The sequence below is a fragment of the Salmo trutta genome, chromosome 13 (genome assembly GCF_901001165.1).
Source record: "Salmo trutta chromosome 13, fSalTru1.1, whole genome shotgun sequence".
Lineage (NCBI taxonomy): Eukaryota > Metazoa > Chordata > Actinopteri > Salmoniformes > Salmonidae > Salmo > Salmo trutta.
In genome coordinates, this window is record NC_042969.1 from 73141361 (window position 1) to 73154882 (window position 13522).

The 13522-nt window shown below is 42.6% G+C and overlaps 1 protein-coding gene across 3 annotated transcripts in view; it reads left to right on the plus strand.

The window, feature by feature from the left end:
• nufip2 (nuclear FMR1 interacting protein 2) overlaps positions 1-12555 on the plus strand; it is a 30050-nt gene extending 17495 nt beyond the window's left edge. Inside the window, exons 1-4 of one of the 3 annotated variants that reach the window (XM_029773546.1) lie at positions 6188-6442; positions 7795-9507; positions 9658-9690; positions 9807-12555. In XM_029773546.1, the coding sequence (XP_029629406.1) occupies positions 6310-6442; positions 7795-9507; positions 9658-9690; positions 9807-9871 (1944 nt within the window). In that variant the 5' untranslated portion in view covers positions 6188-6309 and the 3' untranslated portion in view covers positions 9872-12555. Of the gene's footprint in view, positions 1-6187; positions 6511-7794; positions 9508-9657; positions 9691-9806 lie in introns of those variants that run through there. The other 2 variants (XM_029773549.1, XM_029773548.1) reach the window with 2 other exon arrangements.
• Positions 12556-13522: the final 967 nt, after the last annotated feature.

The window sequence follows — 13522 nt, forward strand, 5'->3', positions numbered from 1 at the left end:
GTTTCTGCCTCAGTCTCCATTTTTAAAATCAGGAAAATCATGTTGAGCTATGGGTAGTGTATAGGTTAATCTCCCACTTTCTTGTCACCCTATAACCCCAGATAGAACAATGAGACAGATATTTCACCAGATGTATAAATGTGAAGCATTCGCTTGGCGTTTCCACTCACAACCAATTATGGTAGTGAGAGGAATCCCAGTGGCCGGCAGAAGGAGAAGATGGAACGAGATTGATTTTGGCCGAGATTCTGCAAAATTTCTCATCGATTAAGCATTTTATCTCAATACCGTTTTCTGTTCCCAAAACTACAATATGTCATGAACAGAATGAACAAAGTTTTGTAGACTTTACCCTTTGCTTTATTTAAATGCAGTGCAAAGGCGAATTTAGTTATTGCACATGCGCACTTCAGAGTGGGCGTTCCCTAACGGAAATATGCAAATGTCGGCTAGAACGTGACAAAAGGATCTTGTTAGCTCGTGCTTGCCTCTGCCCACCTACTTGCTTGTTCTTCCCACTATGACTCATTTGTTCCCATTTAAAATGACAGGCTGTGATCTATCTTGGTTTAGTTGTAAAAAATCTTTGCTATAACTCCCTGTTTTTGAAAGATGGCGGCAGCTTTACACTATTGCGTTGTTTCAGTGTCTTTTCCCCCACCTACTGGTAGGTTAGATTTATTACATTATTCTGGGTACGTAATATCCAGACAATCCACTTACCACATTTACTCTCCTCCACTCTTTGTAATACTGAGGTCAGAAGAGGCATAGTACCTGAGGCCGTCAAACGTGTGTCCTGGAAAGCAAGCAGGACTTGTGAGATTGAACCTCGGAAACTATGGTATATATGTGACCGGTGGAATGCTCCATGTATTAGCAGTAGTGACTTTAGGTGTTTAACACCTTGAAACTTTGTGGGGAGGACAATAACAGGGACCCGAGTTCGAGTCCCAATTCAATACATTTGTGTCAAAAGTGGGATGGATGGCGTGTCAGTGATGCCATAGTTCCATTAGATGCCTCCTGGGACAACATTTAGGTAGATCTAAAGTACCTACAGGTATCTATAGTGCCTATTTGTTCTAAATGGAGTCCTTGGGATAAGAACAACACCAAGCAAAACCCAGTGGCGGTATTAGACTTGTGCAGTTGAAGAGAATGGATGAAATACTTTAGAAAAGGCCTCCCGAGTGGCGCAGTGGTCTAAGGCACTGCATTTCAGTGCTTGAGTCGTCACTACAGACCTGGGTTTGATCCCAGGCTTTACTTGGCTCATCGCGCTCTAGCGAGTCCTTGTGGCGGGCCGGGTGCTGGACAGGCTGACTTCGGTTGTCAGCTGATCAGTGTTTCCTCCTCCGGTTAAGCAGATGGGTGTTATTGAGCAGATTTTGGAGGACGCATGACTCAACCTTCACCTTTCCCGAGCCCGTTTGGGAGTTGCGGCGATGAGACAAGTTTGTAATTGGATATCACGAAATTGGGGAGAACCAAATATGATAAAATTAAGATAACCTCAACGGGGCTACCAATGCTGTCACAGACACCATAATGGCACAGAAACAAAGATAAGTCCCCTAACTCTATGCTTTCTAGAGGATGATGGTAAATATATGTCCTTAAATATAGGGGTTGCTGTTGAGACTACAGTAGCAGACCAGTGCAAACAGTCTGGATATACAGTGCATTCTGAATGTATTTCAGAGCCCTTAACTTTTTCCACATTTTATTGCATTACAGATTTGTTCTAAAAGCTTTGAGTCTTCTTGGGTATAACGCTACAAGCTTGGCACACCTGTATTTGACTTTCTCCCATTCCTCTCTGCAGATCCAAGCTCTGTCAGGTTGGATGGGGAGCGTCGCTGCACAGCTATTTTCAGGTCTCTCCAGAGATGTTCGATCGGGTTTAAGTCCAGCCTCTGGCTGGGCATCTCAAGGACATTTAAAGACTTGTCCCAAAGCCACTCCTGTGTTGTCTTGGCAGTGTGCTTAGGGTCATTGTCCTGTTGGAAGATGAGTGTCCTGGAGCAGGTTTTCATCAAGGATCTCTCTGTACTTTGCTCCGTTCATCTTTCCCTCGATCCTGACTAGTCTCCCAGTCCCTGCCGCTGAAAAACATCCCCACGGCATGATGCTGCCACCACCATGCTTCACCGTAGAGATGGTATTGGCCAGGTGTTGAGCAGTGCCTGTTTTTTTTTCAGATGTGATGCTTGGCATTCAGGCCAAAGAGTTCAATCTTGGTTTCATCAGTCCAGAGAATCTTGTTTAACGGTCTGAGAGTCCTTTAGGTGCATTTTGGCAAACTCCAAGCAGGCTGTCATGTGCCTTTTACTGGAGTGGCTTCAGTCTGGCCACTCTACCATAAAGGCCTGATTGGTGGAGTGCTGCAGTGATGGTTGTCCTTCTGGAAGGTTCTCCCATCTCCACAGAGGAACTCTGAAGCTGTCAGAGTGACCATTGGGTTCTTGGACCTTCAATGCTGCAGACATTTTTTGGTACCCTTCCCCAGATCTGTGCCTCGACAGAATCCTGTCTCAGAGCTCTACGGACAATTCCTTCAATCTCATGGCTTGGTTTTTGCTCTGACATGCACTGTCAACTGTGGGACCTTTCCAAATCATGTTCAATCAAAAGTTACCACAGGTGGACTACAATGAAGTTGTAGAAACATCTCAAGGATGATAAATGGAAACAGGATGCACTTGAGCTCAATTTCAAGTCTCATAGCAAAGTATCTGAAAAGTTATGTAAATAAGGTATTTCTGTTTTTTTTGTTATACAGTACCAGTCAAAAGTTTGGACACACCTACTCATTCAAGGGTTTTTATTTCATTTGACTATTTTCTTCATTGTAGAATAATAGCGAAGACATCAAAAATATGAAATAACACATATGAAATCATGTAGTAAACTAAAGTGTTAAATAAATCAAAATATATTTTATATTTGAGATTCTTCAAAGTAGCCAACCTTTGCCTTGATGACAAATCTGCACACTCTTGGCATTCTCTCAACCAGCTTCATTAGGTAGTCATCTGGAATGCATTTCAATGAACATGTGTGCCTTGCTAAAAGTTAATTTGTAGAATTTATTTCCTTCTTGTGTGTTTTAGCCAATCAGTTGTGTTGTGACAAGGTAGGGGTGGTATACAGAAGATAACCCTATTTGGTAAAAGACCAAGTCCATATTATGGCAAGAACAACTCAAATAAGCAAAGAGAAATGACAGTCCATGAAGGCCAGTCAATGAAGCCCAATCAATCCGGAAAACCATCAAGCGCCATGATGAAACTGGCTCTCATGAGAACTGCCACAGGAAAGGAAGACCGAGCGTTACCTCTGCTGCAGAGGATAAGTTCATTAGTTACCAGCCTCAGAAATTGCAGCCCAAATAAATGCTTCACAGAGTTCAAGTAACAGACACATCAACATCAACTGTTCAGAGGAGACTGTGTGAATCAGGCCTTCATGGTCGAATTGCTGCAAAGAAATCACTACTAAAGGACACCAGTAAGAAGAAGAGACTTGCTTGGGCCAAGAAACATAAACAATGGACATTAGACGAGTGGAAATCTGTCCTTTGGTCTGATGAGTCCAAATTTGAGATTTTTGGCTCCAACCGACGTGTCTTTGAGACGCAGAGTAGGTGAATGGATGATCTCCACAGGTGTGGTTCCCACCGTGAAGCATGGAGGAGGAGGTGTGATGGTGCTTTGCTGGAGACACTGTCAATGATTTATTTAGAATTCAAGGCAGACTTAACCAGTATGGCTACCACAGCATTCCGCAGTGATACGCCCTCCCATCTGGTTTGCATTTAGTGGGACTATCATTTGTTTTTCAACTGGACAATGACCCAACACACCTCCAGTCTGTGTAAGGGCTATTTGACCAAGAAGGACAGTGATGGAGTGCTGCATCAGATGACCTGGCCTCAACAATCAACCGACCTCAACCCAATTGAGATGGTTTGGGATGAGTTGGAGCGCAGAGTGAAGGAAAAGCAACCAACAAGTACTGGGAACTCCTTCAAGACTGTTGGGAAAACATTCCAGGTGAAGCTGGTTGAGAGTGCCAAGAGTGTGCAAAGCTGTCATCAAGGCAAAGGGTGGCTACTTTGAAGAATATATTTTGATTTGTTTAAAACTTTTTTGGTTACTACATGATTCCGTATGTGTAGAAAATAGTAAAAATAAAGAAAAACCCTCGAATGAGTAGGTGTCCAAACTTTTGACTGGTGCTGTACATTTGCAAACATTTCTAAAAACCTGTTTTGCTTTGTCACCCCATGCTTTGGGGTATTTTTATTAAATCAATTTTAGAATAAGGTTCTAAGGTAACAAAATGTGGAACAAGTGAAGGGCTCTGAAATACTTTCTGAATGCACTGTATATCCGGAAAGTTTGCAATGGTCTACTACCATAGTCTCAACAGCAACCCCTATATTTAAGGACATATATTTACTGTCGTCCTCTAGCTCAATTCACTTCACCAAAGAGGACGAGGCGAGGACTTCACCACATAATTTTCAAACCATCTTTGACTTTAATGATGGTAAAAAAAAAATATAAAAAAATTATATGATGTAGCTCAGGGGAGAGTGAACAGATTACCAATCAGATATCTTGTAATAGCATACCAAACATCAGGAACACCTCCCTAATATTGAGTTGCTACACATTGGAGCATGCACTTCCAGTAATGTTATGTGAATAATGATTGGTTTTTACATAGATCATTTGTTTTCTTCTATGCTTCAAACCACAACTTGCAACCTCACTTGGGCAGCTCGTGCTGCAAAGCAACAACTAGACGAAAGTCGAGTGTAATCGAAGGAGGTGCATCTAGCACACCCGAAAGTCGGACACTTACAGTATATGGTTTTCCAACAGCAAGGCTAGATCAATATGGCAGTTTTGCCATTGTTTAAAAAAAGTTGTTCTTTATCATGTTGAAATAAACGTGTTCCAAACCCCATAGCACACACTCACAAACTGAAATCATACTTGTGTAGATTGTACAATCAATCAGTGAAAGAGAGCATCAAATATCACAAACATTTGTATGTATCCACCATATAAATGAATCGCAGGAAAAAGTTGGTTCTTGTTTGTCATGTCTTTGGTCACGTTCGCGTGGGTCAAACAAAAACATCCTTATGATAGGATGAAGTTGGGATAGAGAAACTTGCAGTCAAGGGATTCCAAAAATTTTAAAAGATAAGCCCTCTCCCCTCAGCCCTCAAATTAAGTGGACACTTCTGATGACGTCTGACAAGTTGACACTTGCAGGGAGAGGGAAGAATTCATTATTTTTAAAATGGGCCGCTCTTGCCCGGAAATGTGTCAGTTGTCCGTCCCATGGTTGTGTTTTCAGTCATAATGGAAGCACCATTAGTTGTTGTGTGTGCTCCAGTCAATTATGATTACATTTCATATCTTGGCTAGAAGACAACGCATCCGCAGACATCGAATATTAGCTATCCGACCATATCAGGTAAATCGAAAATTCCAATGTATAAGTGTGATGTCAGGGAAAGTTGTAAGCGCAAGCTAATATTTTCAAAGGCAAACCAAACAAAAACATAATTACTTTTATGAGATGTGTTTGAGCCGTCATGTGCATTGGTAGAACCATTGTTTTTACTTATTTACATTTGTTTTTACTTACACTTGTATGTTGACTTCTCCATATCAATGTTTATTTTAAGTTTTTGTGGACTTTTCTTAGTGGATGTACAATCATTGCGAATTGAATTGTGGCGCAGCGGTCTAAGGCACTGAATCTCAGTGCTAGAGGCATCCCTACAGACCCTGGTTCGTTTCCAGCTGTGATTGGGAGTCCCATAGGGTGGCGCACAATTGGCCCAGCGTCGTCTGGGTTAGGCTGGTGTAGGCCACCATTAACTGACTTGCCTACTTAAATAAAAATTGGGTGTTTCAGGCCCTTGGAGTGAACATAATTGAACACTCAAACCCTACCAAAAAAGGCAAGGGTAAGTGGGGAGGTTATGTATTTTATGTGTTTAAAACGCAGCCAGAACTTCATGACATTTGATCACATGATTTTTGTAAAAACATGTAGGCGCAAGTCGTATAATTGTTAAACCTAATGCAACACACTGAAATACGGTGACCTATGATAGTGACTGACTTGAGAAAATTGATCGACTCGAACAAGCCCAACGGCATTCACGAAATGAAGTCATGGGCGTTGATTGGGCAGGCCGAATGTTTCCTCTATGCCACTGGCTAGCTAGTTAGCGTACTAGGGGAGGCAGCCTTCGTGGATTTGCATTACACTTCAATGGATGACCGGCACGATGGACGGGTGTCTGAGGGATGTTTAAAGCATGTAGACGAGAGTCGGCCCGGTCCACCGAACGCATGGGTAGAAGATGATCAACACCAGTACGAGGACGCGCAGACGGAGAAAACGGGTCCGAATGTCCCTCCATAATCTATTAGCAACAAACTTTTGAGCATTCACTAGCCATCTTGCTGCTAGGTGACTAGCTAGCTATTATATCAAACATGAGCTAGCTCGTTGGCTAATTATGGGCTTTTTCGAGAACGTTGTTAGGGAGTGTCTTGTTCGTGCTTAGTTAGCTAACAGTAGCTAAAGATTGGTAAGGTTAGTGAACGTTGGCTAGTCGTTAGCTAGCTAACGCGACATGATTCGCGGGACATTGACCTTGTTCACTGGCTAATAACCAGCCAGCTAGTTAACTAGCTACTCAGTTAGCAGCAGTGCCAGCCAGAAATTCCTTTTAGGATATGTTCCAGCCAACAAGTACGATGTAATTACGTGAAACTAACGTTAGTCAGCTGAGTGGCACTTTTGCAAACGTTATCCTTTGAATGTAGCTATCTCAACACGTACCGGCTTCTCTGGAATGTTCCGCTAAACGTTTGCTAGTTAACTATTAACTAGTTACGGTACACAACGTATACTTTTTTTCCCGGTCCGCCAGAAATTGTTTATTTCTGTAATTGTAATAGTTATGGTCTGAGTGTTGACATAAATAGTCATCGTTAGCTAGCGAAAAGCTATCGTTATTTTTGGGCCTGTTGCTCGTGTCACTAACTCGAGTCTACTTTGGCATTAGCATAGCCAGCAGATTTGACCCACCTGCTTACAGCTGTACTAGGGTCAGAAAGTATTCCTCTGTATATTAAGACACCAAGGAGCCGGCAAAAGATATGGCTCAGAAAACGTACCTCAAACCAGGGATGAGAAATACGTTTTACTTAGTTGTCCCATTATCCCTAAAATTACACAGAGAAGGTTGAACGGCTGTTAGGTTTTTGCAGTCATTTAATCTTGTTGGAGTAACAGTTGTGATAATGGGATAATTTGGCGTACAAGGCATTTTTCATCCTGAATTGAGGTACTTTTTCTGAGCCATATCTTGTGCCGGCTCCTTGGTGTCTAATTATACACAGAAATGTTGTCCGACCATAGTACAGCTGTAAGCAAGTGGGTCGGATTTGCTGGCTAGCATTGGCAATGACATGTATCTAGTTATGTGAGAGGGCCTTACTGTCTCTTTCGAATGTATTCACGTTTAAAGTTTAAAATGAATACCATTTCGATATCAGATTTTGCATTGTTTGCAGGAAATATGGCAGGCGCATCAGAGTTTATCCATATGACTTCATTGGGTAGCCTGTATTGTTATGGACAGAAGAAACAGGCGTGTATTCAGTTGGGTGATGTTAGTTAAACAAATCTAGGCCTACTCTATGCAATACAGTGTGTGTGATTGTAGTTTTCTTGTCATGTCATCAGGTAATGGAAAAATAAATGAAACCCCAGTGGAGCGAGAGGACACCCCTTCTGCCCCTATTCCTGTGGCTGCCCTTCATTACTCGAGCAGCAGGCAACTTGAAACTTCTAACTTGAAACCAAAACCTCCTGGGAAGCTCCTCGCCATTCATATAAAAGGCAGTAGCAATAGCCATTTTAAGAACAGTATGAACTGCAAAAATGACACGCCTTCAGAGTTGAAAACACGTGATAGCGAGAGCAAGTCCATTACTTTACCAAATGGCGTTGTGCCCCTCAACCCTGGTCTGTATGCTAACGGCTACCCCAGCAAGCCTGGACCAGACAGTGGTGGCAGTGGTTCTGAGAGTGGATACATCACTCCCAAGAAACGCTGGGCTCAACGGAGTGCAATGGCTGAGGAGAGTGTGACTGCTGGGCAGGAGAAGGCTGTTCTACAGGCAGTTATGGTCCCTAACAAACATGAGACAGAGCCTCACACTCCAGAGGCTGCCAAAACAGCTGCAGGCTCTCTGTCTCCCACCTCCATCAAAGGTGTCCCACCTGTGGCACAGGCCCCTGTGGATCAGGTTGGTGAACTACAGTGTAGGACCTCTGAGGAAAAGGCTGCAGCAGGCTCTGTTAAAAAGCTTGAAGACAAAAAGCTTGAAGACAGGCTGGGCAAAGCCAAGCTTACCTCCAATAAAGAGGACTCATGGACCCTCTTTAAACCACCCCCTGTCTTTCCTGTGGACAATAGTAGTGCCAAGACAGTGCCCAAGATTAGTTATGCAAGTAAAGTGAAAGAGAATCTAAACAAAGTAGCAGTCCAAGCTGCAGGTGACTCCTTACCTCCCCAGTCCCAGGTGCCCACCAGACTCTCCCAAGTCCCCATGTCTGCTGTCAAAACCATCACCTCCCCTAGCTTCACCAATGGACCCCTATCTGGAGAGGGGAATAGCTGCCCCCTCCCTGCGCCCCTTTTTACCTCTACTGTTTTCACTGCCCCAATGCCTGTCTCCCTTGCCCGCAAGTGGGAGAGTGAAGCATCCTTGTCCAGCAACGGCACTGATATGTCAGGCACCCCCTCCATGACTACTAGAGAACTGAGAAAGGCCAGTCTCCTTGTTTATCCCCTGGGCACTTCAAATATGCAACCCGCCCTCTCCAGCGCCTGCCATGTGGACTCACCTGCCGCTAAGACAAATCCCAAAGCTCTGGTGGACATTTTCCAGAACCAGTGGGGACTGTCGTTCATCAACGAGCCCAGTGGAGGGCCTGGGGTGGGGCCGGCAGTAGTGGGTCAGCCAGCCCGGAAAGGCCAGATCGTGGAGATCACCTTTCAGGGAGGCGGCCCTGCAGCTTTGCCTCTACAAGTCTCTGCTACCTCCACTCTGAGAACCGACAAACCCCTCTTCCCAAAGGCGTACGAGCAGGACAGACTGACTATCTCCCAAGCCCCTAGCAGTGTTGGGAAATCAGGCCCTCCCTTGGCTCCTGGCCCTGATGCTGGGCTGGGAGGCCAAGCCCCTGGCCCAGACCCTCTGAGGGGTGAGGCTGGGAGTAGAGGTGCCATAATGTCCTCTTTTAAGCACCCTGGTACTGAGCTGCCTCTTGCCTCCCCTGCTCAACCGGTGTTTGTTCTGGCCAAGGAGCCCAGCCACCCCAAGGGTTGCGACCCAGGATCTTGCTGGGGGGCGTTCGATCTAAAAGCTGCTGTTATTTATCACACTAAAGGTAGGTAGCTGTTCCATTCAACGTTCATTCACAAAGTTAAATAATTGACCTGCTATGGCTGGTCTTTAGAACAGAAAGAGAATGGTGCATGTAATACTACTGTATTATGAATCTCACACTACTAAACGCATTGTTTTTATATTTTTTCAGAAATTGAATATATTCAGAATTTACAAAAACAAGGTAAGTTAGTAATTCCTGCCGTATAATTGTAGAGAACCCGAAAAGCCTCATCTTTTATATTGGTATAGTATGTCTTGGCTAAGCAAATCTGACGTGTCCTACTTCCCTCCCTCTAGATTCAAAAGGAGTTGTGTTCTATGATCAGTCAAAGGATGGGCCTGTTCAGTTAAGTCATGACTGAGCGCTACACCCTCTCCTGGCTGCTGCCTCATGAAACGGTGCCCTGGAGGAACTGCTCCCTCTCCTATCTTAGATTCACGTTGCAGGACTCCTTTGATGTGAGCAGCTTGTGCCGTAGAAGGGACACAGTACAGCAGCACCACAGACAGACCACACTGAGCCTCTTACAGGGATGCTGTCATTCGGGAGATTACGGGATGGTTGAACAATAGGGGAACAAGCTTTTTGACAGGAAACGTGTCCACAAGAGTGACTCCTACATTTCTCCCTCAATTTCCATGTTCAGAGACAGGCTTGTAGAGGACATCATGTGGGATAATCAGTCACCACCTCTGCATTCCCGCCCCATCTTTGGAATCACAGGATACTGGAGAGAGATGGCCCCTCCTCTCTTAGCCTGTCATGGAAGACAGGAATTCAGAATGTTCACATTTGAACTGTAAGGTATCACAGATGCCTAATTTTGTATTCAGACCGAAACAAATGGGAAAGACTTGGAACATTTTAGAATGGTTGCCTTCTAGATGTGAAAACAGTGTGGAAAGATGGGGTTTTCTGCTCGAATTGTAGTTTAGATGAAACCAAATATCATGGGGAGGCTTTTGTAAGCCCATATAAAACAAATGTTTTAATTTTGGATTATGGAGGGGTTGGTTTCTATGTTAACTGAATTACACTAATTAGAAATCCCAGGTCATTGGGTGGACAGATGGATGGAACTTATTTGTGTTCAAGGTTCAAATCATGAGAACATGCATCCCTCTCCCATCGAGGCCTAGTCTGTTTGGTGTCTCAAGGTACAGTCTCAAGTCTTTTGGCTCGGTTAATACCAGACTCTTTTTTGGGGGGGGGGAGTTCCTCAGGATGTGGTGGTGGTTACCAACACTGCGCAGAGGCTATACTTTTTTCCTTATCTTTTCATGTTCTGTTAATCAACCAGTTTATAATTACAGTTGATGCTTTACATGCTACCTCTACTTACCATCTCAATGCTCAAATGAATGCCCTATATTTGCATACCTTTTTCTTTTAAGATTTTGTTTTTAAAAGTTCTGGGAAGTCTTTTTTTTCCCTCATTGGTTTTTGCACAGAATAGGCACTTAGGCCGTGTTCACTTTTTTACTGTAGTAATGCTTTAGAATGAGAGATTCATGCAGGGCAGTATTTGAACCAGAAATATGCAAATGTTCATGTTACAAGTCTCCTATTGACATCAATGCAGGATTTAGCTGAAACTTAGGACTGACATCTCAAGCCTGTTTCACCTCCAGAGGAGTATTGTTCAATTCATGAGGAAAGGAATTCTTGGCCTCTTAGGCTGCTCCTTTCTGAGACTGTTAGAATATTTTTTTTCTCTCTCGAGACCCCATACGTGAATTTAATTAGCTTACATTGACTGATCAGCACTTTAAATCTCTAGAATTAAAGCATAAAATGTATTAAGTAACAAAATTGAAATGTCTATTTATCCCAGCTAACACTTTGGCTCCTAACAATCACTGCAATTTAAGTAGGACAGTCTGTTTATGACCTAATATAGTTATTGCTGAAAGTTGTTTGGCAATCTTGATCATTAACGTGGCCAAACTAAGCCAGGGGACATCTTTTGAACATTCTGTTTGTCAGGGTTAATGAGAAAATAAGTCTTTATTTTGATAATGGCAAATTTATGGCACCTTAATTCCTTTTTTATGTCCCTCTTAATTGCAATTAAAATATTGGAAAACAATCAAATATCTCTGACAGTTGCATTGGGTACTAAAATAATACTACAGTGTATTTAAAAGACATCAGCGACCGGCATATTAGAACATACTGAAAAACCCAGTTCAAGGACCGCTGTCTTCTGTTATGACAGACAAATAGCCTGTGTGTGCGCGCGCACGTGTGCATGCATGATGTGTATCTTCACAAACACGGTCAAGGGTCAACACAAAATACAGGGTGCTTTTTATAACAAGAACATTGGAATTGCATCTGCTTAGTCAAGTATGTCTCTGCCTGCAAGTTGTGCCATGTCTCAACTGTTCATGCTGTCTTGTATTAAGTTATGTTAGTTTGTTCCTCACTTTTCTTTTCCTGCTGTAGTTATGGTAAGAATTTTAACAATCTATTAAAAATTACAGCTCATTTGCTGAAAGTACCTGTATCCTTATGTTATTTAAATGACTTACAGCAGCACACTCAATTAAATCTTTAACTGTCCCTTAAATTAAATCAGTCCGAATCATTCATTTCCATATATTAGTGGTTGTTTGTCAAGTCTGAGGTTTGAATGGATCAAGAGACATACACAGCCAGAAATGTATAGAATAATACTAGTGGACCTAATAGATTCTACACATGCTGTGAGCGCGCGCCTACAGTTGCAAGACAAGGAGGTGGTATATGTGTTTTGAGTCATTGCTCAACACCCCCCTTTACCAATATAATGAGTGTATCTGAGCAGAAAGAGGACAAACATGTCTGAAAAGAGAGGTGTGTGCAGTATGTTGACTCAATATAGAGATGAGGTACTACCTCTAACCTTGAACGCAAAATGTGATGCTTTATTTTCTTCTGTTTCCTCTTGCTGTCGGTGTCTCCTGGAGACTAACATGCTGGAAATTGTAGAACTTAACAGGAGATGAAAACAAGGGAAATAATTTGTTCCACATTTGTATTAATAAAACCTTGTGGAAATTATTTGTATGCAGTCAGACATTCTTTTGGTAAGGAAGTGAAATATCAGATCAACATCAGAGATGCGACAATGACCAGACAAAAATAAAAGCAAAAATAGACCGATTTTATTATGCTATACACAACATTACATATCTGACAATAGAAAAATATATCCACAGCATTCAAAAATGTTTTTTTTTACTGGTCGATCAATAACAGAAAACAAAGAAATAAAAACAATCAATATAGTAGTCAAACAGGCTACATAAAATAGTGAGATGTGAAACATGCAGTGGCAACCTGTCATTCAGGGGCCGAGCCCCACCTGTTTTGCATGTTATTTGGCATTTATACGTGTCACATATAAGTTCACAAACAATGACAAAATAAATAATACAATCATTGAGTTAATACATCCGCATACAATCTCTTTTTTGCTTTCTTGAGTAAGGCAGCTCCAAAATGCAGATGTTTTAGCCTAGCTCAGTGCTTTCTGTGGTGGTGGGGCAGCCAGCGGAAAATACGGAGCGTAGTAGTTGGTAATGTTCTCTAGTTGCGCTGTGATTGACTCCAGTGTTCTGTCACTCATGGGGACACTACGTCACCGCAAAATCTAAGGGTAGAGCTCGAAAATTCAAGGCCCTGGGAGCTGCCGTAGAGTTACATTAGACGTGCCCATCCATGAAGGCTCAAGGTCACTTGCCACAGATAAAATGACGTCAGATCACATTATATCTACAGTAGCTTTGATTGGACTGATCATGTCAGCATCATACTTTCAAAATCTTAGCTAGCAAGCTAGCAGTCATCATCATGAATCAAGTCGACAATCTACTGGTAAATCCTTTTCATATGAAGAGAAATAATTAAAGATAAATTATAGATAAAACGTATCGGTGCTCATTGGCCAATGGACCTGTATCCTTTACACAACAAGTCCTTTACACAACAAGTTGGAAAATGCAAATTCAACAATGAGTGGTTTGGA